A 24,500-nucleotide genomic window follows, 5' to 3' on the forward strand; every position below is an offset into this window, starting at 1 on the left:
TGAGCCTCTACGGGAGATTTCTCTCCGACTCCTGTCCTGGAAGATGGTTTTCCTTGTGGCTATCACTTCCATCGGGTGTCTGAGTTGGTGGCCCTTTCTTGTAAAGAACCCTTCCTGGTTCTTCATAAGGATAAAGCGGTTCTCCAGCCCGTGCCTTCCTTTCTTCCGAAGGTGGTCTCCGACTTCCATATCAACAAGGAAATTGTCCTTCCTTCTCTGTGTCCCTCTCCTTCACACCCTAAGGAAAGGGAGTTGCATCACTTGGATGTTGTCAGAGCTCTAAGGATCTATTTGGCAGCCTTCGGTCCCTTCCGCCGTACGGACTCCCTTTTTGTCATTCCGGAAGGTCCTCGCAAGGGGTTTGCGGCCTCCAAGGTGGCAATCGCAGGTTGGATTCGGGCTGCAATTGAGGGGGCTTACCGCGCCCCGGACAGGGTCCTGCCCTTAGGCGTCACGGCTCACTCCACCAGAGCGGTGGGCGCAACTTGGGCTCGGAGGAATTGTGCTTCGGCTGCTCAGTTGTGTAAAGCGGCTACTTGGTCCTCCTTACATACCTTCACAAAATTTTACCAGGTGCATACTTATGCATCGGCGGACGCTGCCTTGGGCCGCTTGGTCTTGCAGGCAGCAGTTTCCTAGATGCCTGCAGGGACGCTGTTTCCATGGGGCTGTGGTTTTTCCCTCCCTGTGGACATCCCACGGTTCCTGTGTCCCCCAATGAATATGGGCGAGAAAAGGAGATTTTTGTATAACTTACCAGTAAAATCTCTTTCTCGCTCTTCATTGGGGAACACAGCACCCACTCAGTATTGTTGTTCAACCACAGCTGTGGCTGTTTCTGGTTAGAACCCCGTTGGGTTTTTGGCATGGTTCGATGTTCCATGTTTTTTTCTTTAGTTGGCTTGCTTCTCCTACTGCTTGTACACAAACTGACGCTCTCTCTCCAGGCTGGAGGGGGTATAGCTGCCAGGGGAGGCGCTAACAGCTTTATCTAGTGTCAACGCCTCCTAGAGGACATAGCTATACCCCCACGGTTCCTGTGTCCCCCCAATGAAGAGCGAGAAAGATTTTACAAAATCTCCTTTTTCCAGCAGTCTGACTGGCTTCAGGGTGTCTGATCACTATCTTATGTATGGCTGGATTTAGGCAGAAATAACTCTTAAACTGGTTCTCCGATTACCAACACATCCCCTATGCTGAGGATAGAAGATAAGTGTCTAATGATAGGGTCTCCCCCCCCCCCCCACCCCAATCATGAGAACTGTGGCCCAAGTGAGTCATGCATGCATAAGAAGCTGCGTATTACATAGATCGACCTTCCACATATGTGATCTAAGAATTTTATTTAAAGATCTCGGGGGAGAGCAGAGGAACTGTGCATTGCTTCCGATTTAAAGGGGCGGGTAAAACTTTCTCTGGGCAGAGTAGCGAGTAATTCCATGATAGGCTTAGCAGACACTAATGGACTTCCCGTTTTATCTCTGGGGTCCCGGCTCCTCATTCTGTGGCATCGCAGGGTTCACGACAGTGACATTACTTGGAGAACACAATGAAAAGGTATCAGTCTCTAAGGAGTACAGAATCAATACAATAGATCTGAGGTATGCTTAGGACAGAGAAACCAAATGCACACGGCGAGGGGGATTTGTCAGGCTCACATTGAGGGATACTTGGGGGGGTTTCTAGGGGTCTCCTTGAAATGCTCTCTGTGTGTTTGGGAATCTCTGGGGACTGTAGGACTCATTATCTTGGAGGATTTTCTGGATGTCTTGACAAAGCTAGGAGAAAAGAGACACGTGAGATTAGGAAGCTTTTTTACAGATGGACAATGTACAAGACAAATTGCAATTTTCTAAGATAGTACGAACTAAAGACTTTAGCAGAAACCTCAGAACGTTTGGTACAATGTAGGGCTGCACGATATATCGCAAAAGTAATCGAATCGCGATAAACGGAAAATGCGGTTTGGCAATTCGGCCGAGCCGAAAATGCCGCGATTATTATATATGAAGGGGCCCCTATTTATAAAAAAGTCCTCTCTCCTATTGATAACAGGTCCAGCCTCTGTACTTACTTTCACAATGAATGCACTGCAGTGACGAGCGGGAGCGAGCGAGGCAGCCGGCCGGCGCGGGACTGACGTCACTTAATTCAGGAAGCAGGAGCGTGACTAAGTGGGAGGAGCGTGACAGTGACGTCAGTCACGCGCCGGCCGGCTTGCTCTCTGCCGCTCTCTGCACTGCAGTGCATTCATAGTGAAAGTACAGAGGCTGGCCATTTTATGATAGAGCGGCGCCCAGGGATCTAAGTGCACTTACTATTATTCCTGGGCGCCGCTCCGTTCGTCCGCTGTGGCCCCCGGTATTTTCAACATTCAGAGCAAGGAGGAGGAGACGCCAGTGTCTCTCCTTCTCCCTGACAGCAACGCTGTCCAATCAGAGCGCAGAGCTCAGAGCCAGGGAGAAAAAAAACTCCCTGGCTCTGAGCTGTGATTGGACAGCGCTGCTGTCATGGAGACGGAGACTCACTGGCGTCTCCTCCTCCTTGCTTTGAATGTTGAAAATACCGGGGGCCACAGCGGACGAACGGAGCGGCGCCCAGGAATAATAGTAAGTGCACTTAGATCCCTGGGCGCCGCTCTATGCAGCCTGCTACTAAGTTCATATTCTTTGGACCTATGAAAGGTCCTCTTTAATTACATTCATTGGTGGCGCAGTGTAGGACACATGAAGGGACACATAGGGCCATGAGGGGGACCAGCATAAGATGCTATATGTGTGTCTTATGCTGGCCCCCATCGTGGCCCCATGTGTTATAGCACACATCCCCTATAACAGCGTCCTCCACAGGTCCCCCATAACAGCGCCCTCCACAGATCCCCCACATAACAGCGCCCTCCACAGATCCCCCACATAACAGCGCCCTCCACAGATCCCCCACATAACAGCGCCCTCCACAGATCCCCCACATAACAGCGCCATCCACAGATCCCCCACATAACGGCGCCATCCACAGATCCCCCACATAACAGCGCCATCCACAGATCCCCCACATAACAGCGCCATCCACAGATCCCCCACATAACAGCGTCATCCACAGATCCCCCACATAACAGCGTCATCCACAGATCCCCCACATAACAGAGTCATCCACAGATCCCCCACATAACAGCGTCATCCACAGATCCCCCACATAACAGCGTCATCCACAGATCCCCCACATAACAGCGTCATCCACAGATCCCCCACATAACAGCGTCATCCACAGATCCCCCACATAACAGCGCCATCCACAGATCCCCCACATAACAGCGTCATCCACAGATCCCCCACATAACAGCGCCATCCACAGATCCCCCACATAACAGCGCCATCCACAGATCCCCCACATAACAGCGTCATCCACAGATCCCCCACATAACAGCGCCATCCACAGATCCCCCACATAACAGCGCCATCCACAGATCCCCCACATAACAGCGCCATCCACAGATCCCCCACATAACAGCGCCATCCACAGATCCCCCACATAACAGCGCCATCCACAGATCCCCCACATAACAGCGCCATCCACAGATCCCCCACATAACAGCGCCATCCACAGATCCCCCACATAACAGCGTCATCCACAGATCCCCCACATAACAGCGTCATCCACAGATCCCCCACATAACAGCGTCATCCACAGATCCCCCACATAACAGCGTCATCCACAGATCCCCCACATAACAGCGTCATCCACAGATCCCCCACATAACAGCGTCATCCACAGATCCCCCACATAACAGCGCCATCCACAGATCCCCCACATAACAGCGTCACCCACAGATCCCCCACATAACAGCGTCACCCACAGATCCCCCACATAACAGCGCCATCCACAGATCCCCCACATAACAGCGCCATCCACAGATCCCCCATAACTATGTCATACCCAGCCGCGTCAGCGGCTCATATGGGAAAATCCAAGCAAATAGACCTCTAGCACAATTCCCTTAAAATATCGCATCGCACATCGTTATCGCAATTTTTAGGGCCCTAATCGCAATCGCACAAAATTCCCATATCGTGCAGCCCTAGTACAATGTATCAGTGCAGGTAAACTATTAACTGGGGGTCCCGTTACACGCAGAGGATTGGTCTGCACTGGATAGTAGTGCAGCAAGGACAAAGCTGTGAGACGTATTGGGGGGAAATTTATCATAAACCAGCCTTTTACATCAGTCTATGATGTCCCCTGCGCTGCCGGAGGATACACTTATTTATGACGAAATTAGACGCATCCTCCAGCCGACCATGTACCTATTAAGCTAGCTGACATTAGCGATGTGCTAATGTCAGCTAAACCTAACTAGCCTATTCCTACTTTTATCTATGCCCCCGTTACGCCAGAAATCTAACTTTTGTAATAGGCTAGTTAGCCTCTGGGGGGGGGGGGGGGGGGGGGGGGGGGTTGTTCCTGCTCCTAGAGGCTCCGTTCTCCCACCTTTGTCGCCTCCCTCCAAGTCCTGATTGACAGGGCCAGGCAGCGCTTGCATCCATCTGCCAGCCCTGGCATAAGGGGGGCATAGATATAAGTAGGAATAGCCTAGTTAGGTTTAGCTGACATTAGCACATCGCTAATGTTAGTTAGCTTAATAGGGTTAAATCTGGTGACAGAATCCCTTTAAACTGAAACATATGGCAGCTCACCACACCCCTTTCTCGGAGAGCACCGAGGGCGGTGTAGAAATGCCACTTCTGCTTAGATTTAGGAGCAATGGGGTTTAAAAAGTTGCCATCACAGGGTTCGCAACTTTTTCTCACCAGAAAACTGGCATGGGGGAATGATACATTTCTCCTCTAGGTCTCTATAGGTTTTCAGACTCTGGATGTAAGCAACTATGCTGTAGAGCAAGCAGAGGTCTTGAAAACTATAAAAAAAAAAAAGTCATACACACAGGGGCAGATTTACACCGGACTTGGTATAAATTCTGTTGGAGAAAGAGGCGTCAAGGTGTAAACCTCTTAATAAATTTGGCTCATAATCTGGCAGTCCGTGCGCAAGAAAATGAAATGTATACAGCCCTGAGCTGCTGCAGATTTTGACAAATTATAGTCACTCTGTCGGGCTACCCACTATTGAAAAGTGTAGAGAAGTGTGAAGTCATAAATTACGGCATGGAGATGATTTGCGCCTTATATATGCCATTAAAGTGGCATAAAGCCATTGATAAATCTGCTGCACTTTTCATCATCAACACGAAAGAGACCCCCCAGTAATGTAGGGGAGACTATCCGCGCATGATACCGCTCTATATCCGCTCCTTACCTGCTCTCTATACCGCACTTGGACCTCACTGTTGTCCAGCTCCCTCCGCAGACTCTCTGTACTGGTTTCCGGTTTCGCTCCTGTATATCTCATAGCTCGATTTACAGCCTCTGAGAGGGATAGGTGGGGACCCTCGCCCTGCATAGTCTGGAGAAAGATGACACACAGAGGCATATGTGGGACAATGTCAGAGAGGCGTCACATGAACGTAGATTTTATGTGTGCGTGTGTGGACATAGTGACTGCAGTGCACGTAGATAATACCGCCATACGGTACACATAAATAGCACTGTTATGACGTATGCATAAGGATCTATGCAGCTCTCACTGATGTCATGGTGTATGCGTGCACTCACTTTTCGTCTCTTCGCTGGCATCCCGCTCAGGTAGGCGTCGCTCAGAGGAGGCTGCTGCTTGATCTTCCTTTGACTCTGTATGTCCTGCCTGATAACAGGGACCCATTCCTTAGGATAGGAAGAACAAAAGTAAAAAGATGAAGAATAAAGGTGGACAGAAGATGGATCCACAGGAGAATAGGACACTAGCGGGGTGACGATACTCACGGGAGGCACAGCTGCTGCCCAGGGATCGGATCCAGCCTCTTCTTGTGGGGGAATCTCCAAGTCTGGGCACAGAGCTGGCGCTGAACTCTGGGCAGGTAGGAAGAGAACCTCCTCCACGGTGGTGGCGGGAGCCGGAGAGGAGGCACATGGCTGCTGGACAGATAGACATCAGATTATCAATACATGCGAGGAGAGCAGATCTATATTAGGAACACGTATTGTCCTCTGTATGAGCCCTAACTATTTTACCAGTACGCCGTTTTGGGATGCAGCGATGCCTAGGATATTAATTTTGTTTATTTTTATTTTTGGGGAAAAGGTGGCGATTAGAATTTTGGGCTTTAGGATGTCAGATGCCATGGCTACATTAGAAACTAATACAACAAATAATAACTGACAGCCAATCAGGTCAGGACTTTCATTCTTCTTCTTCGGAAGCTGTAAACTGATTGATGAGGCACCGGTCTTCAGTGCAACCAATCGCCCATCTAGTGCTTTACCTGATTGTCGCCTGGTGACGTCTCCATCGGCTGCTCCTGGGAAGCGGCTTCAGAGACCTGATGGAGGAGAGGAAGGGGACAGAGTTAGAAAAAGTAACAGGAACAATATAGGAAAATGCAAGTCCATAACCTGCGCGCCCATCTCACCGGGGGAGGGTCTCCGATTCTGCGCACGTGTCTTTGCACCTCTGCTTCGGTCACAGGCATTTGGCCCAGTAGAACTTGGAGTCGCAGGGACAGGACCGAGGTCACCCAGGAAACTAATGCAGGAGACACGTCCAGGGACAGTCGCCGCTGAAAATGTAAAAAATATTAATAAAAAAAACAAAAAAGAATGCTGGAAAGCATGAAGACATCAGCAAGGGAGGCAGCAGCCAGCATCTCCTCCTGCTTTCAGTAGAGACTGATATAGCTGGAGGCGTAATCAATGGAAAACCTGGAACGTACAATCCTCTCATTGATGACGGACGTGAGGGCATTCTGATCTCCCCGCAGACAGTATAAGTTGAGGGCGAGCCACTCAAACAGGGACTGATTGCACATCTCCAGGAGCCGCTGCCCGAACGTGGCGTCTAAGGGATAAAATGTAGAAGGACGTTACAAACAAAGCCGCAGTCGCCCGTTATGCTTCACCCCCACATGGCGCTCAGCATACCGGCACAATGCAGAATGTGGGTGGTGATCCTGGTAAACTGCTCCTGCAGGAACTCCACGTTTGTTCTTGTGATGTCCACGTCTTCCCGAACCGGGGCTGTGGCCTATATACAGAGGGCGGGGAGACATTAGGAGTTTCACTTGAGTCTAAGTAAAATTTTCTAATATTGCTTTGTTCCCTGGATGCAGCCCGCAGTGTAAAGAATGGAGGTTCTTCTTGTGTACTGGCTACATCCAGGGTAACAGTCATGTATACATGTACTACAGATATACTTTATTACAATAGAGAGCTGCCCGACTGCACTGAACCTGCAGGGTTTCACAAACCCCCAGAGCCGCCCCTTCCTTCCCTAGCGGTGGGGTTCCACAGATGGGGGTTAGCATGAACACCAAATGGATCAAAGTTGTCCGAGGATTGGAGGCACTTACAAAGCTCTCTCTGATGTATTCTTCCAGACCATTAATAAGATTTCGTGATGCCATCTGAAAATAAAAGAAAAAAAAAGACTCAGCAACCACTGCCACCCTGAAGACAGTAGAAGACATGGCAGGTGAACGGATGTAAAGCATGACTGCAGGATCCGACTACACACAGGGCTTGCACGTAGTCTGTCACCATGGAGACAACTCTTGGGCCCATACCTGGATGTTCTGTGGGGTTGGGTCTGCCTGATGTAGATACTCCTGAAGGAAGAAGGAGCGAAGCTGAGGCTGCAGGTTCTGCAGTGGTTGAGACTGCCCATGTAACAGCATAACCATATCCACCAACGAGAAGTGGTGGCAGATGAGCGACAAGAGGTCCCCAAAGAATCCTGCCGGGAACAAGACCAGAAGAACAGGTTCATACAAGTAGATGTGAACGCACACTTCTAAGAGCAGAACAGGGAGGTGAAGAGAGAGGGAAGTCGCCATTCCTACCTCCAGGACCCTCAGTGTCTGGCTGGAAGATGTTGTGGGAGCCGCTGAGGCGTTGGATGAAGGCTGCGATGCTCTCTGTCCCGCTCTGATCTGCAGCACTCAGGGATCCCAGCATGGAGGACAGAACGCCCTGGACTACGCTGGTGAAGAACTCAGGGGGGAGCGTATCTGCGGCAGCAGCTTGAGGTGGGGTGGTGGAGGCAGGAGAAGGCGCGGGGGAGGCAGCCGTGGGTGCAGTAAATGATTGGGGTGGCGTAGCGGAAACCTGGACGTTCTGTGTTGCCTGCAGTTGAATAGGAGAGAGATCCGATACATTATTTGGTACTTGCTGGTTTTTCGTTTCAAAGGCTCTTGATCAAGTTAATGGCGCAATTTAAGATGCGTGCCCCTCCCTGTTGACAGTTCCCGTTTTTCAAACAGCCACCCTGTGAAATACACAAGGAAATCCCCAAAGCGATACACAATGAGTAGACAATTACCTGTAATATATCGGTGACCCCTTGTAGAAATGCTGGCATTCCAGGCACGGCAACTGCAATGCTTGGTGAGCCCATGGCAATGTTTGCCACCCCAGAGCTGGCGGTGCCCAGTAATGAGCCCAGCAGCTGTGTAAGCTGTTGCTCTGGTCCAGGAGGGGGCTGAGAAGATGGCGGGGCAGGAGTGGAAGGTGCCGTAGGAGTGCTGGAAGTGGTGGTGGTGGCGGCAGTGGTGGTGGATGCGGACGAGGTGGTAGCCGTGCCGCCACTCTGAGCTATAGGGAGAGGAAAACATTGTTAAAGGGGACCAATAGATAGAAACTGGTCCACGTTGCAGCTTCCTGCACAACTGGTGACTGAGCACCTGTGTGCAGGGATAACTTTGAAGAGGACACAAAACTAAATCAGTGCTGTGGCCCCTTCATTCTCCAGATTATTGGGGGTGCTACTAGTCAGGCCCCACCAACCACAGAGTAATGGCATATCCAAGCGCGATACATGACGCCAGTGTGAACAGAGCCCACAGAATATCACACAGATGAGCTACACGAGAGATAACCAAACCATAAACACGGAAAACTCACAAGGACGAGAAAAGAAACAGGGAGGCGAACCAAGGAGAGCTGGGAAAGACTACTCACCTACAATGACGGGGTGCATGAGAAGCTGGCCCACTAAACCACTGATCATCTGAGTCAGGGAGGTCGGAGCGGCCTGGGAGAGACCATGAATAAGTAAGAATCTCGCAGACGTTATGGTGGAGGAGAAATAAGAGGGTAAAGTTATCAACTGACCGTTGTTCCAGGTCCCGTTCCTGCCTGTCCTCCAGTTCCTGGAGGAGGGGCGGTGGTTCCGGTTTGGGGAGGATGTGGTGGGGCACCTGGTCTTGTGAAGACAAATCGAGGGGGCTGAGCTTGGAAGCCGGGCATCTGCTGTCCTGTACAAGACAAAAAAGAAGCCATCAACCCTAGGATACCCAACCTTCGACAGGGCAGCGGCACACACTGGAGGGTACCCTTCTTATTAGTGGTCAGGTAGCGCCCCATCTTACAGACAACCACTGAGGGAGGCCTATCAATACCAGAGAGAGACTGTAATATGTAGCCAGATACCCACCTGAAGCAGCCGCCATAGCTTGCTGGGTGATCTGATGGGAAATGGCTTGCATGAACTCCGGAGGCAGTCCTGGCATGTGTATATGAGTCCCAGCACCTGCAATACAGAAGAAACCGCCATCTTACAATCCTACAGTGATGTACAGATCGTGCCTTTCTGCCTCCTCTGCTGATAAAACAGCTAAATGCAGAGCTTCAAATATATGTACCTCCTCCAGCATTAAAAGGGGATACCACGGAGAAACATTAAAAGTTCTGGACACCTCTGACATGGATAAAATGATTTCACTTAAAGGTTAGTGGTCACCGTCGGCTTCAGGCTGCAATCTTCCTTCCTTCATTCTCAGACCCCTTGACATTCAGTTTACAACCCGTCCCTAGTGTCAGGCTCTTCTCATGTGGATGCGTCCCTCCAAGTATTACATGCGGGATCTGTGTGTCCAGGATGCTGACGTCTTCACTAGCTCTCATGCGTCAGCACAGCTTCAATCCTGAACTGATTTCTCCTACAGCGTATGAGGGATCGCCTCTCACTTCTATGTCATCAGCCCTTAGGATACCAGCGCAGTACAGGTACAGCGCACTGATTGGGCAGGTGCAGGAGCTGCGCGCGCCCGATCAGAGGCAGGGGTCCGGCTGTCACTGATAGCCAGACCCCTGCTGTATGCTTCTGCATCGGTGAAAACACTGATGCCAGCGCACTAACCCTTGCACGGCCGTGGTCAGCGCTGACCGCGGCACGTGCAGTATCCTCACTGGTGCCGGTGTCTATGGGGTTCCTGCGCTGCTGTGACGGGGACCCCATGGCAGGGAAGGCTTCCTTAGGCATCGTGGCTGCCTTCCGGGAGAACCTGTGAGATCCAGCCTACTGAGGAAGCAAGATGGCGAAAACGCACGTCGAGGAGCAAGCGACCACCTTCCTAGCCACTTATCTGGTAGGATATGCCTTACCAAATACTCTAATACTTTTGACATATAGCGGTCACTAAGTTTGAAAACACTTTGATCAATGCAGTGGCAGATTTAATAGTGAGGATGTATCTCCCTAGGTATTATTCCAGCTTGCATTGACTTTCATGCCTTATATAGAACCTTCCACCGCTTTTACACAATCACTAGACCATTGTGGTTTACGTGGCGCTGTTTATTAGACATCTCCTGCACCTCCACACTTCACAGAACAAACCCCCCATTTATCAGACATTTCGGCCATTCTGTGCCTCACCGTGAGCTGCTGATGTCGGGGGAATGTTTGATGAGCCACCGGATCCCGAGTCTAAGAAAAAACACACAATATACATATATTAAACTGTGTCGGCAGTCTGACGGGAGACCCTGTGTAACCGGCGGACCACCTCACCCTGGATGTTCATCATCATCATAACCGGCTCCACCGTCTGGTGTGTGATACGTATAACACGTGGGTGCGGTGGAGGAGTGGGAGCAGGTGGTGCCTGGGATGGTGTGGATTCCCCAGTCGTGGGGGTGGCCTGGCCCTCACCGCTTGCTCGGGGCTGCTCGGAGGTGGGAGCTGAAGGTGTGGAGGAGCTATCAGAGGTGGCCTGGCCGGCGTGGGCTCCGTTGCCCGTCATTGTGACTGTGGTGCCAACATTGATCTAAGGATGAAACAATAAAAATGAGAGAACTGGATGAGAAGCCACTGCGAGGGTACAGCAGCGACCTCTCACCTGGATGGGAATGGCGGCTTGCTGGAGTAACATGGGGCCGCCGTAGTGCGACATGGGACGGACAACGTGCATGTGTCGGGGAGCAGCCGTCGACAGATTGCAACGCAGGTCAGACACCGCAACCAGAGCGTTTCCCAGGAGACGGAGACATTCACCGACGAGGTTAAGGACGCGCTGAGCCTGCTCCCGGTCATCCTGCAGAAAAGAGGGAGTCAGTAATGTGCTGTGCTCATACCTGGCTAGCAGATGGGGGTCTCGAGTCAGAGTCCTCCCACTGTGACACCCATACAGCCTAATATAGGGACCCCCTTTAACACAATGATGGAGCAGTAAGGGTTCGGTCGGGTGTGAGGAGTCCCGTGATCTCACATTCTCATAGACTCCATTTGTGGCATTATTGATGATCTCCCTGTAGCGTTCCGAGAAAGGGGCGAGACGTTCCTCCACCCTGGACAAAGACTGGAGCACCTCAGCATACTCAGCGGGGGTGGGGTGACTGCAAAGAGAGAGGCCAAGTTAGGAGGCACAACAGAGGGAAAACATGAGACAAGAGGAGAGATGAAGATGTGAGAAGTCACCTGGAGGAGGCTGCGCCAGCCGCTCCTTCATTAGCAGGGGCTCCTTGGGATTGTGGATCCCGACTGCCAGATTCACCTTCTGATCCAGACGTCTCCATGGGCTCTGAAGATGGATCATTACCCGACTGCTGCAAAACACAGGCCGTTTTATATCATGGGAATAATCCTCACGTACTACCACACCAGTCATCTGCTCACACCACTACATGTATACACAGCACAGTGCACACAGCAGCGTCATCTCCTCCTCACACTACTACACCATGACATGTATACACAGCACAGTGCACACAGCAGCGTCATCTCCTCCTCACACTACTACACCACTACATGTATACACAGCACAGTGCACACAGCAGTGTCATCTCCTCCTCACACAGCAGTGTCTTCTCCCCCCCCACACGGCACAGTGCACACAGCAGCGTCATCTCCTCCGCACACAGCAGTGTCTTCTCCCCCCCACACGGCACAGTGCACACAGCAGCGTCATCTCCCCCTCACACGGCACAATGCACACAGCAGTGTCATCTCCCCCTCACACGGCACAGTGCACACAGCAGCGTCATCTCCTCCACACACAGCAGTGTCTTCTCCCCCCCACACGGCACAGTGCACACAGCAGTGTCATCTCCTCCTCACACGGCACAGTGCACACAGCAGTGTCATCTCCTCCTCACACGGCATAGTGCACACAGCAGTGTCATCTCCTCCTCACGCGGCACAGTGCACACAGCAGTGTCATCTCCTCCTCACACGGCACAGTGCACACAGCAGTGTCATCTCCTCCTCACACGGCACAGTGCACACAGCAGTGTCATCTCCTCCTCACACGGCACAGTGCACACAGCAGCGTCATCTCCCCCTCACACGGCACAGTGCACACAGCAGCGTCATCTCCCCCTCACACTACTACACCATGACATGTATACACAGCACAGTGCACACAGCAGTGTCATCTCCTCCTCACACGGCACAGTGCACACAGCAGTGTCATCTCCTCCTCACGCGGCACAGTGCACACAGCAGTGTCATCTCCCCCTCACACGGCACAGCGCACACAGCAGTGTCATCTCCTCCTCACACGGCACAGCAGTGTCATCTCCTCCTCACACGGCACAGCAGTGTCATCTCCTCCTCACACGGCACAGCAGTGTCATCTCCCCCTCACACGGCACAGTGCACACAGCAGTGTCATCTCCCCCCCACACGGCACAGTGCACACAGCAGTGTCATCTCCTCCTCACACGGCACAGCGCACACAGCAGTGTCATCTCCCCCTCACACGGCACACAGCAGTGTCATCTCCCCCCCCCACACGGCACAGCAGTGTCATCTCCCCCTCACACGGCACACAGCAGTGTCATCTCCCCCCCCCACACGGCACAGCGCACACAGCAGTGTCATCTCCCCCTCACACGGCACAGTGCACACAGCAGTGTCATCTCCTCCTCACACGGCACAGTGCACACAGCAGTGTCATCTCCCCCTCACACGGCACAGTGCACACAGCAGTGTCATCTCCCCCCCCCACACGGCACAGCGCACACAGCAGTGTCATCTCCCCCTCACACGGCACAGTGCACACAGCAGTGTCATCTCCTCCTCACACGGCACAGTGCACACAGCAGTGTCATCTCCCCCTCACACGGCACAGTGCACACAGCAGTGTCATCTCCTCCTCACACGGCACAGTGCACACAGCAGTGTCATCTCCCCCCCCCACACGGCACAGCGCACACAGCAGTGTCATCTCCCCCTCACACGGCACACAGCAGTGTCATCTCCCCCCCCCACACGGCACAGTGCACACAGCAGTGTCAGTCTCCAGCTGATATCTCACCTCTAGCCGGTCCAGTATGGACTGTATATCTTGCAGCATGTGTTGTGCCAGAACGAGGCGGACGCGTGGCTCACTCTGTATAGTGGGATATATATCAAGTAGAAAAAGACAGAGAGAGAAGGACACAGGGGGGTTACCAAGAAGAGGCAGCAATAGGGGCAGGATGGGGGAACGGAGAGGGGTCAGAGGTCACACCAGTACAGACCATTGATGAGGATTCAGGGGCATTAATGTAACAAGGGAACAAGTGACAGACGTCAAAGTGAGAGATGAGAGGAAGCGGGAGGACACAAAACGCGTTAGCCTGTGCAGCTCACACACTTTACACCTCTTAAAGGGGAACTCCACCCAGAACCCTGCACTGCCACCTCTTCCAGAAGCCTCCAACTAACTTACCTTACATCTCATCCCTGCATCTAAGATTAATGTGGTCTCCTCTACCTCCCATTTCTCTGTTACTGACCGCTATAAAATGACCACATTTGCTGCACCTTCCTGGTCTCATTTCTTGACAGTCAGTAAGGACTCGCTCCAGGATCTTCTGAACAGCAAGAACCGAGACACTGAAGAGACTTCCCCCCATCTCAAGGAACGTCGCCCCAAGATGAGCATTCAGATTTTGGTGGAGTTCCTCTTTACGTATTGCAACAATACTGTCACAAAGCAAACAGTGGCTCCCATAGCCTACAATCCCAGGCATGACGTGACGGCCTGCGGGCGGAGTTCCAATATAATATCATGGGGCATGTATTAATAAAACTGCTGACTATTTATAGCGGTCCGGCGGGACTGATGGCTCATCGACATCAGATCGAAGAGAGCCCCGACTTCTGGCATCCCCACTGACCAGCTGCTTTCAGGGGCCGCGCTGCTGGACTGAGCTGGTGCAGCATCCTGGCTGTGCGCGGTGCTACATCTCGCCCAGTCCCAGTTAGGCCTCGCGCACATGGTCGGATGCGTTTGCTGGATGACGTCAGTGTTGCATCCGTTTGTTTTTGCAGACCCGCTGACTTCATACGGCGGATGCAGAAAGCACATGGATCATACGTGAGCTTTCCGCATCTGTATGTCCATTCCACAAAAAGAAAGAGCGTGTCCGATACTTGGTGGCAGAATGCGGACCATGTACCCTCAGAAATTCAATGGGTCCACAAAAAACAAACAAAAACGAATGCAACGCATCCGTATTTCTGGATCTGTGTTGACTGCAAAATAAATAGGGTCGTGTGCATGAGGCCTTCCTTGAATGGGATGTAGCTGCAGTACCACACACAGCCACTCCAGAACGTACAGCGCTGTGCCTGGTAAATGACAGAGGCCGCAGAGTCGGCCAGAGTGCCTCCTCAGAGTCAGACCCCCACCCTCACATATTGGTGGAGCAGTTAAAGCTAGCACAGTAATTACAGGAGCAGAACATTTTACTATCTGAGCCTTTGGTGAAAAGTGATATCGGAGCGAAGACAGACATGACATAATCCCCTAAACCCAAATGTCAGCCTTTAGGGGGGGCCCCCTGTGTAAGGGTGTGAACCCCTCATCCCCTCTATTATGATCTAAGCAGCCAATCAGATTGCTTCTATCTTAAAATGGGCCATTGGGAAATGATCGCTGGAATCTGATTGGCCGCTAGGGGCAGCCGCTTCACATTGTACCAGGTCCGATTCCCCCCAATGACCAGAGACATCTTTACGCCACAACCAAGTCAACCCGTAGCCTCATGCAAAACAGACATTTCCCCCCCATGACCAGAACAGACCCTGCGGCAGGACCGGTGCCAGCGTCACCAATTAAAGGGGCGCCGACATCTTCAGCAATGATAAACCGTATAATATTCCAGCATCGCTTCTGTATCAATTCCACCGCTTTCAAGATCTCTGCCTGCAGTCATCCAGAAGAAGCCTTCACCGTTTGCTGGGGTTTCTAACGTCTACCTGCGTGTCTCATCACATGACCAGGACAGATTTATATCCTATGTCACAGCAGCAAGCAGAGATCTTAACAACAGTCGAAGTTATACAGAAAACATGTCTAAAAACGGACGTGTTTGCTGGAGGTAGAAGCCCCCTTTAAATGGACACTGAGGGATAGCATGGATTGAGGGGGGGGGGGGGGGGAGCGCTGTCTCGTACCTGGATGGGCAGCGGCTGATCCAAGTTTATATGGACATCAAGAGAGGAGCCATCATTCTAAGCAGAGAAGGAAGGAAGGGCAGAGCAGACGTGGCACAGGGGGCACAGAGGTGGGGGGCAGGAGGGCATGCGGGAGGAAGAGGATGGATGAGGAGGAGGAGGGGAAAGAAAGAAGTGACAACCAGATGTGAATGGAGGAGAAGGGAAGAGAGAAGAACGACAGGAAACAGAATAAAATCAGAGACTTGTTCTCTACACGTCACATCTCCTAATCTACATGGGGACAGGGCAGCAGCACGTGTCACATACATGCAGGCAACATGGGAGATAGAGGGAACACGCAGGCTGCACACTTACCCCGGTGACTGTGGAGACGCGGGGAGCTCTGCCGGCCTCGCCGAGCCCGGACATGACGTGCTGCGGGAAGACAGGGCAGAGCGAGTGAGCGGGCGTGTGGTGTAAGGTTAACAGCGCACTCAATGTCTAATATTAGCCCCTCCCTCACATGAGCCCCTCCCTCCCATTCTCTCGTATAAGCCCCTCCCTCCCATTCTCTCGCATAAGCCCCACCCAACCTCTCGCATAAGCCCCTCCCTCCCATTCTCTCGCATGAACCCCTCCCTCCCACCCAACCTCTCGCATGAGCCCCTCCCTCCCACCCAACCTCTCTCATGAGCCCCTCCCTCCCACCCAACCTCTCTCATGAGCCCCTCCCTCCCACCCACCCTCTCGCATGAGCCCCTCCCTCCCACCCAACCTCGCCAGGCTCTCAGGGAGCGGCAGTGTGCCACACGACAAACCAGCGCACAGTTCACCCTCAGTGGTCACATAAACCCTGCGCCCGTCACTTGTCACAAAACCGCAGCAATTCACAGCAAACCGCAGGCAGCTCGCCCTCCCACGTGATGCACTACCTGACGCAGTTATACAATTCTCTAGTACACTTTGTGCATCAAATCCTTACGGTTCTCAAGATCTCTGGTTGCAATCAGTGAAAAAATATATTGTTTACATGTAAACCACAAAGCTGAGCGTATCCTTCTTGCACACAGCTGCAGTTTGTTACAATGTATCACTGCAGGTAACCGCAATCAGAATCAGGGAGGGTCGTGCCTGCTAAGCATTACCTACACTGTAACAAACCGCAGCAACAAGATGGATCCCATTCACTGCAAGCAGAGATATTGAAAGCTGTGAGGAATTGAAGGCGATTATTCTCCCTCTGCAGCAGCCGGCGCCCCCCACATGTCACACTTCTTACCGGTAGGTTGAAGGCTCCCACCATTACGTAGCTGTTTCCGTTCCTCTCGGGCCCCCCGGCCCCTGGGCCCCCTGCTGCGCTGGTGCTGGCAGTAGAGGATGTGCCGGAGGAGGACGAGGCGCCCCCTGCTGGGCTCTGTGTCTGAGGTGGAGCTCGTTCCACCAGGTGAATAACTTTCCCATCCACATCTGAGTGATAAGAATAGATGTTAGAGGGCAGGGCCGAGCGCGCGGGGCCCAGGCTGCACAGCAGAGACGTGTACTCACTGTACTCCTTCAGCTTCTTATCTTCCTGCAGTACCCGACCCTGATATATGAGCCGCTGCTTCTCGGAGGGAATGCCGACAGACGAGGAGATGTGATCCTTGAAGTCCTTCACAGTGATCTGCAGGAAGACGAGCAGCGCAGGCATTGATATGGAGTATACAGACCTCTGCTATACTTTTGGACCGGGTAAGAGGGTACTTTTTTTTTTTTTTTTTTACTTCAAGCTCTCTGCTTGATGTCAGTGAACGCTAACATTCTTGTTTACATCTAGAAGTTGAAGGACCAACAGCTCGTGGTATCTCTCTTGTAACAAGGAAGCCTCTGGATGTAAACAAACATCTGCATTTGCTAAAAGCAAGCAGAGATCTTAAAAAGGTGAGGTTAGAGAGGAGACTAAGCAATTATGGGATCCCCCACCCAAACTGAGAATAAAAGGTACAAGAGCCCCTCTAGATTTTTCCCTGCACAGCAGAGCTCCAGCCACCTACTGTTCATTCTACAGAGATCCTACTAATGCAGAATAGTGAGCGCAGCTCTGGAGTATAATACAGGATGTAACTCAGGATCAGTACAGGATGAGGAATGTATGTACACAGTGACTGCACCAGCAGAATAGTAAGTGCAGCTCTGGAGTATAATACAGGATGTAACTCAGGATCAGTACAGGATAAGTAATGTAATGTATGTACACAGTGACTGCACCAGCAGAATAGTCAGTACAGCTCTGGAGTATAATACAGGATGTAACTCAGGATCAGTACAGGATAAGTAATGTAATGTATGTACACAGTGACTGCACTAGCAGAATAGTGAGTGCAGCTCTGGAGTATAATACAGGATGTAACTCAGGATCAGTACAGGATAAGTAATGTATGTACACAGTGACTGCACTAGCAGAATAGTGAGTGCAGCTCTGGAGTATAATACGGGATGTAACTCAGGATCAGTACAGGATAAGTAATGTATGTACACAGTGATTCCACCAGCAGAATAGTGAGTGCAGCTCTGGAGTATAATACAGGATGTAACTCAGGATCAGTACAGGATAAGTAATGTATGTACACAGTGACTGCACTAGCAGAATAGTGAGTGCAGCTCTGGAGTATAATACAGGATGTAACTCAGGATCAGTACAGGATAAGTAAGATAATGTCTACTGTAGGAATATCCCTTTAATAAGATCTGCTTGTTCACTGCCACCATTTAGACGGGTAGTCTACGATGCAGGGGGGGGGGGGCAGGGCGCTCCACAGGTCACTGTTCCCCCCGTTCCTGACTATCCCGCTCACCCACCTCTGCATCCACAGTGAACGTCCGCGTCTGTGAGTCCAGGGTCTTCACCGTCACCTCCATCTTCTCGTCCGCTGCCATCTGACTCCCTGAAACAGTAAAAGAACATTAATCACCGTGTAATGAGAAGCTCTGTAACTCTCCACTAAACCTGATGCTTCATGATCTCCGCTTGCCGTCATCGAATGGAAGCATCCATTCTTTACCTCCAGAGGCTGAAAAATCTGCACAGACCAAATGCTTTCACAGCTGAGGATTTGTTACAATTGTATCCAAGCCAGATAATAATTTATCAGCCAAACACATCAGTAACAAAAATCTCACTACTGCTCTGATGGTTTGTTTCAATGTATCAGGGCAGGTAAAAGATCAGCCTGGAGTACGAGCTGCTCTCCTATGTTAGATTGCGACCCGAGGGTGTAACGACCAGTGCGCATTATTCCTGAAGCATCAAAAGGCGCTACGTGAGATTTAAGGTGCGGCTACATGGCGATTCCGGGCGTGACACATGTACCAGGACTACCATAGAAGTGAATGGGGGAGCAGCGCACGGCTGGACTGCTTTAGCGGCCACCATCATTCAGCTCCACGACGTCTGGAGGCGACCGGTCACGTATCTTGGGAGTATTTCCCGACGCATATCTCCGATGGAAGGCGCTGATGTCCGCAGCTACATAGTAAAAAGAAAAAAATAGCGACGGCGACGGGGGAACGGCCCCTATGGATACGTCTGATCTACACATCGGGACCTGTCTCAGCACATACGCAGACGTGATGTGAACAGAGCCCTAAAACACTGCGTTCAGAGCAATGTGGCGAGAAGAAACCCGAAAGATGGCAGGATCGACTACGGCCGGGTCACGCCTCTGCCGGAGGAGCCTACCATAGGTTATTCGGAAAAATAACAAACCGTGATGGAAACGCGTGATAGTCAACGACCCCGGCGGTCTAAGAGTCATCCCCGAAATCTACAGCGCAGCCGCCAGCGGAGAATAAGCATCACAGCTCCCACCGCCGTCCGCGCTCTGGGGGTGTCACGTACGGGGCCCCGGCTCCTCCACAGACGTCCCCTGAACATGCGCGTGATCCCCCACACTACAACTCCCAGCAGGCACAGACAGTCTAAAGCGGCAAAGTACTGCTGGGAGTTGTAGTTCTGCCACAGATCACACATTCTGGGACCTGTAGTTCCACAAGAGAAGATACTACAGCAAGGCATTCTGGGATTTGTAGTTCCAAAACTGAAGATATTACTGCAAGGCATTCTTGGACTTGTAGTTCCACAACTGAGGCTATTGAAAGGCATTCTGGGACTTGTAGTTCCACAAAGGGGGATATTACAGAAAGGCTTTCTGGGACTTGTAGTTCCACCACTGAGGCTGATACAGCAGGGCATTCTGGGATACAGCAGGGCATTCTGGGATGTGTAGTTCTGCAGCAGATGGCAAGGCCTCGATTACCTTTTCTCTCGCCTTAAGCTCATAAGCCAGCTACGGCTGCGGTATGAGGAGGGGCTGCTGTTATTCCTGCTAGAACCTTCTGCCCTGACATGTGCCGCCCTGTCTGACTCCCGGTATATAGGCCCCGCTCCTCCTCACATGACCCCGTTCCCTCCGCCCCTCCACCGGTAACCTCACCTGTGACCTCGGTCTCCCTGGTAACCAGAGACACCGATCACTGACAAGTGCTGTAACGAAAACAGCAGCAGCCGGTCAGCTTCCGGGATCTGTAGGTGACTTCCGCTTCTGGCGGCAACAGTTAAGCATCCCCTTTCCGGTAGTTGGACCGCATGACGCACTTCCGCTTCCGCCCTTACTCTGTTTTTAAGAGGCAGTTAACTTCCGCCCTCAACCTAATATCAGTAATCCGGCATCCAGTTTTTTATTAATGTGACTCTAATCCTCTGCTTTTCGCATTAATTATCCGAGTCCAGTCACAGACGACATATTTACAGCTATAAAGTCAAGAGAGGTGACTGTCCCCATTAAAATAGTGCCAGAGTACGAATATGCGTTATTATTGCATTGCTACATTACTGTGGAGGTCCAGAGTTGTCACCAGGGTCCATGTCTTAATCCATAATGTGGATCCCAATATTAATAGTGCTCCCATTAGTGCCCCCCAGTAATATTAATGCCGCCATTAGTGCCCCCCAGAATTAATAATGCCCCCATTAGTGCCCCCGATAATATTAATGCCCCAATGAGTGACCACCCTAAAATTAATAGTGCCCCTAGTAATAATGCCCCCATTAGTGCCCCCAGAAATGATAATGCCTCGATTAGCAGACATCCCAACCTGCAAAAACTAATTTCAGGGAGGTTTTCATTTTTTTTCTTTCACTAACTTTTTTTTACATTTTCCAGACATAAGCCGTATCTGCACACTGTGCTCTATGGTGTGGAGGACGGGGCTCATCACCCTGCCCCAAATTATCATATTTATGTATATGATTAGAGGGATTCTGTCACCACCTATAAGTCCTGTGAGCTAAACATCTGCTCATGTCCAGGGCAGCATTCTGATTTCTAAGGTGGCCTTATAAAAGCTATTTGTGGCTTTACTCTGCGGAAAAACAGGTTTTACTAACCTGTCAATCATTGAATTAAGGTGCCCAAGCAGGGGAGGTCTGTGGATGCATGGTGCCCGGCCGCACACAGCGCCGCCTTCTACTCCTCAGTGCCGCCTCTCCCTCCCTCCCGCTCTGACATCCCGCGCGTGCGCACAGGCTCAGCCTGATGCGCCGTTGCAGACTCCTGGCATCGGCTTCTTCTTGCACTGTGCGCACGCGCTGAGAAGGGGACACTGCTACAGGTTGCCGGAAAGGTTTACTGCGAGTAAAGTGACTAGAGATGGGAAGTTCGGATCTTTTACATGAATCGGTTCATTTGAATCAGTTCATTCAAATGAACCGATTCATGAATCAAATCTTCGGTTCATTCGCTGAGATGACAAGAAGCAAGTGAACCGAAGCTTAGGTTGCGCATGCGCGGATGCTTCCATTCACTCGCTGAGTCGGCTCTTGGTCTGAGTCAGGAAGTTTATTCTTTAACACCCTGTGTGTAATTATCTACCCCACTGTAGGAAAAAACAAGCATCCAGGGGGGGTGAATTTAACACTGGGGTAAATAATATAATTAAAATGGAGGGTTCAATGTGTAAATGTATTTAAAAAAAAATACATCTCTCTCAATAGTTCTATAGCTACTGAATGAGACAGAAGAAGGGATGCCTTTAACATATAGATCTCCTTGAGAAGCCAATTTGACCCTAAAGGGTTAATTCAACCTGTAATCTAAACTCTGTCCTGTCACTTCTCTTCTCTCTCTGCTCTGCTATCAGTAAACCTTTCTGGGATATACACTGCGTGCAGAATTATTAGGCAAATGAGTATTTTGACCACATCATCCTCTTTATGCATGTTGTCTTACTCCAAGCTGTATAGGCTCGAAAGCCTACTACCAATTAAGCATATTAGGTGATGTGCATCTCTGTAATGAGAAGGGGTGTGGTCTAATGACATCAACACCCTATATCAGGTGTGCATAATTATTAGGCAACTTCCTTTCCTTTGGCAAAATGGGTCAAAAGAAGGACTTGACAGGCTCAGAAAAGTCAAAAATAGTGAGATATCTTGCAGAGGGATGCAGCACTCTTAAAATTGCAAAGCTTCTGAAGCGTGATCATCGAACAATCAAGCGTTTCATTCAAAATAGTCAACAGGGTCGCAAGAAGCGTGTGGAAAAACCAAGGCGCAAAATAACTGCCCATGAACTGAGAAAAGTCAAGCGTGCAGCTGCCAAGATGCCACTTGCCACCAGTTTGGCCATATTTCAGAGCTGCAACATCACTGGAGTGCCCAAAAGCACAAGGTGTGCAATACTCAGAGACATGGCCAAGGTAAGAAAGGCTGAAAGACGACCACCACTGAACAAGACACACAAGCTGAAACGTCAAGACTGGGCCAAGAAATATCTCAAGACTGATTTTTCTAAGGTTTTATGGACTGATGAAATGAGAGTGAGTCTTGATGGGCCAGATGGATGGGCCCGTGGCTGGATTGGTAAAGGGCAGAGAGCTCCAGTCCGACTCAGACGCCAGCAAGGTGGAGGTGGAGTACTGGTTTGGGCTGGTATCATCAAAGATGAGCTTGTGGGGCCTTTTCGGGTTGAGGATGGAGTCAAGCTCAACTCCCAGTCCTACTGCCAGTTTCTGGAAGACACCTTCTTCAAGCAGTGGTACAGGAAGAAGTCTGCATCCTTCAAGAAAAACATGATTTTCATGCAGGACAATGCTCCATCACACGCGTCCAAGTACTCCACAGCGTGGCTGGCAAGAAGGGTATAAAAGAAGAAAATCTAATGACATGGCCTCCTTGTTCACCTGATCGGAACCCCATTGAGAACCTGTGGTCCATCATCAAATGTGAGATTTACAAGGAGGGAAAACAGTTCACCTCTCTGAACAGTGTCTGGGAGGCTGTGGTTGCTGCTGCACGCAATGTTGATGGTGAACAGATCAAAACACTAACAGAATCCATGGATGGCAGGCTTTTGAGTGTCCTTGCAAAGAAAGGTGGCTATATTGGTCACTGATTTGTTTTTGTTTTGTTTTTGAATGTCAGAAATGTATATTTGTGAATGTTGAGATGTTATATTGGTTTCACTGGTAAAAATAAATAATTGAAATGGGTATATATTTGTTTTTTGTTAAGTTGCCTAATAATTATGCACAGTAATAGTCACCTGCACACACAGATATCCCCCTAAAATAGCTAAAACTAAAAACAAACTAAAAACTACTTCCAAAAATATTCAGCTTTGATATTAATGAGTTTTTGGGGTTCATTGAGAACATGGTTGTTGTTCAATAATAAAATTAATCCTCAAAAATACAACTTGCCTAATAATTCTGCACTCCCTGTATTGTCTCACATGTGGGCGTCAGGGAGCCGCTATCTAATAGCGGGAGACTCCCTGAACCTCCGGGAGACTTGAGATCCCTGGATTAGTTCCCCCCCCCCCCAGTAATAGTAATGCCCCCATTAGTGCTCCAGCGTGATGACGTCGTCTCGCAGGTCCTGTCCTCCATTCAGCTGTGAGTGTTCCGTGCAGGGAGTTAAAGGCTGTAGTAACGAGCGCTTCACAATGGAAGCCTCATTAGTAACAGTCCGTACAGGAAAATACCAGCACCGGAAGGGCCACTAAAAGACCAGCCAGGTGACAACCGTATTCTGTGGGGTAGTTTTGCACATAGGCTCATCAATAGGTGAAAAAATTGGTGAAGGACCCCTGAGTTGGTGGTTACGTCCCACTCGCCACTTCACCATAAAAGTGGGCGGCGCAGGGAGTGGGTGTTGTGAGGCCGGGCCTATGATGATTCGCGCCAGAAAACTGCTAGCTACATTAGATTTTAGTTCTGGAGCACGGGGCGGCCTGGGATGTGCGCCATTATTAAGAGGTGTCCGTCTCTGAATCATTATGGCACATCTAATATCAACCGTCCGCTGTCCCATGGAGACAACTTATCCCCGATCCACAGGATAGTGGATACGTGTCTGATCGGTGAGGGTCCGACCTCTGGGGCTCCTGCTGGTCATGAGAATAGGGGACCTTCCTGCTCTGTTTGAATGATGGAACAGGGGTCACGTATGCGCTGTGCCACTCCATTCAGCTCTGCGGGGCTGCTGAGTGCTTGTACTCGGCTATCTCCGGCAGTCCCATAGAGCTGAATGGAGGAAGCACAGACCCCCCACTCTCGTGATCAACAGTCGGACCCTCGCCGATCAGACACTTATCCCATATCCTGTGGGGCTGTCTACAAACAGGGGGGCTGTTTCTCTCAATTTTGGTGAAGACGGGATATGGCAGATAGCAGCGCTCTATAAATGACGGAAGAATAATGTGAAAAAT

At 50.8% G+C, this 24,500-nt stretch overlaps 1 protein-coding gene across 7 annotated transcripts; it reads right to left on the reverse strand.

Moving 5' to 3' along the window:
- Positions 1-1,328: 1,328 nt before the first annotated feature.
- BAG6 (BAG cochaperone 6) lies at positions 1,329-20,350 on the reverse strand. Of its 7 annotated transcripts, none has more exons than XM_040405974.1 (27): positions 20,226-20,350; positions 18,592-18,677; positions 17,299-17,416; positions 17,033-17,220; positions 16,129-16,188; positions 15,772-15,828; positions 13,643-13,717; positions 11,803-11,927; positions 11,594-11,720; positions 11,225-11,419; positions 10,897-11,152; positions 10,762-10,812; positions 9,538-9,633; positions 9,216-9,358; positions 9,063-9,135; positions 8,425-8,696; positions 7,946-8,228; positions 7,670-7,839; positions 7,457-7,510; positions 7,029-7,131; positions 6,821-6,945; positions 6,521-6,667; positions 6,374-6,430; positions 5,874-6,026; positions 5,667-5,774; positions 5,311-5,457; positions 1,329-1,778 (listed from the first exon to the last, which is right to left on the reverse strand). In XM_040405974.1, exons 2-27 carry the CDS (start codon positions 18,667-18,669, stop codon positions 1,683-1,685), a joined length of 3,357 nt encoding a protein of 1,118 aa, XP_040261908.1. In that variant the 5' UTR covers positions 18,670-18,677; positions 20,226-20,350; the 3' UTR covers positions 1,329-1,682. The 7 variants fall into 7 exon arrangements, with proteins under 7 accessions (XP_040261908.1, XP_040261909.1, XP_040261907.1 ...); XM_040405975.1 differs by having other exon boundaries at positions 5,874-6,023; positions 11,803-11,930; XM_040405973.1 differs by having other exon boundaries at positions 11,803-11,930.
- Between the last annotated feature and the right edge of the window lie 4,150 nt (positions 20,351-24,500).

Source organism: Bufo bufo, chromosome 8 (genome assembly GCF_905171765.1).
Source record: "Bufo bufo chromosome 8, aBufBuf1.1, whole genome shotgun sequence".
Classification (NCBI taxonomy): domain Eukaryota; kingdom Metazoa; phylum Chordata; class Amphibia; order Anura; family Bufonidae; genus Bufo; species Bufo bufo.

Coding starts and splice junctions, on each gene's coding strand:
- BAG6 (XM_040405973.1), bottom strand. CDS start 18,669: ATGGCAGCGGACGAGAAGATGGAGGTGACGGTGAAGACCCTGGACTCA. Junction 15,829..16,128: donor GCGTCTCCACAGTCACCGGG/GTAAGTGTGCAG, acceptor TTCTCTGCTTAG/AATGATGGCTCCTCTCTTGA. Junction 7,132..7,456: donor AATACATCAGAGAGAGCTTT/GTAAGTGCCTCC, acceptor CTCTGTATATAG/GCCACAGCCCCGGTTCGGGA.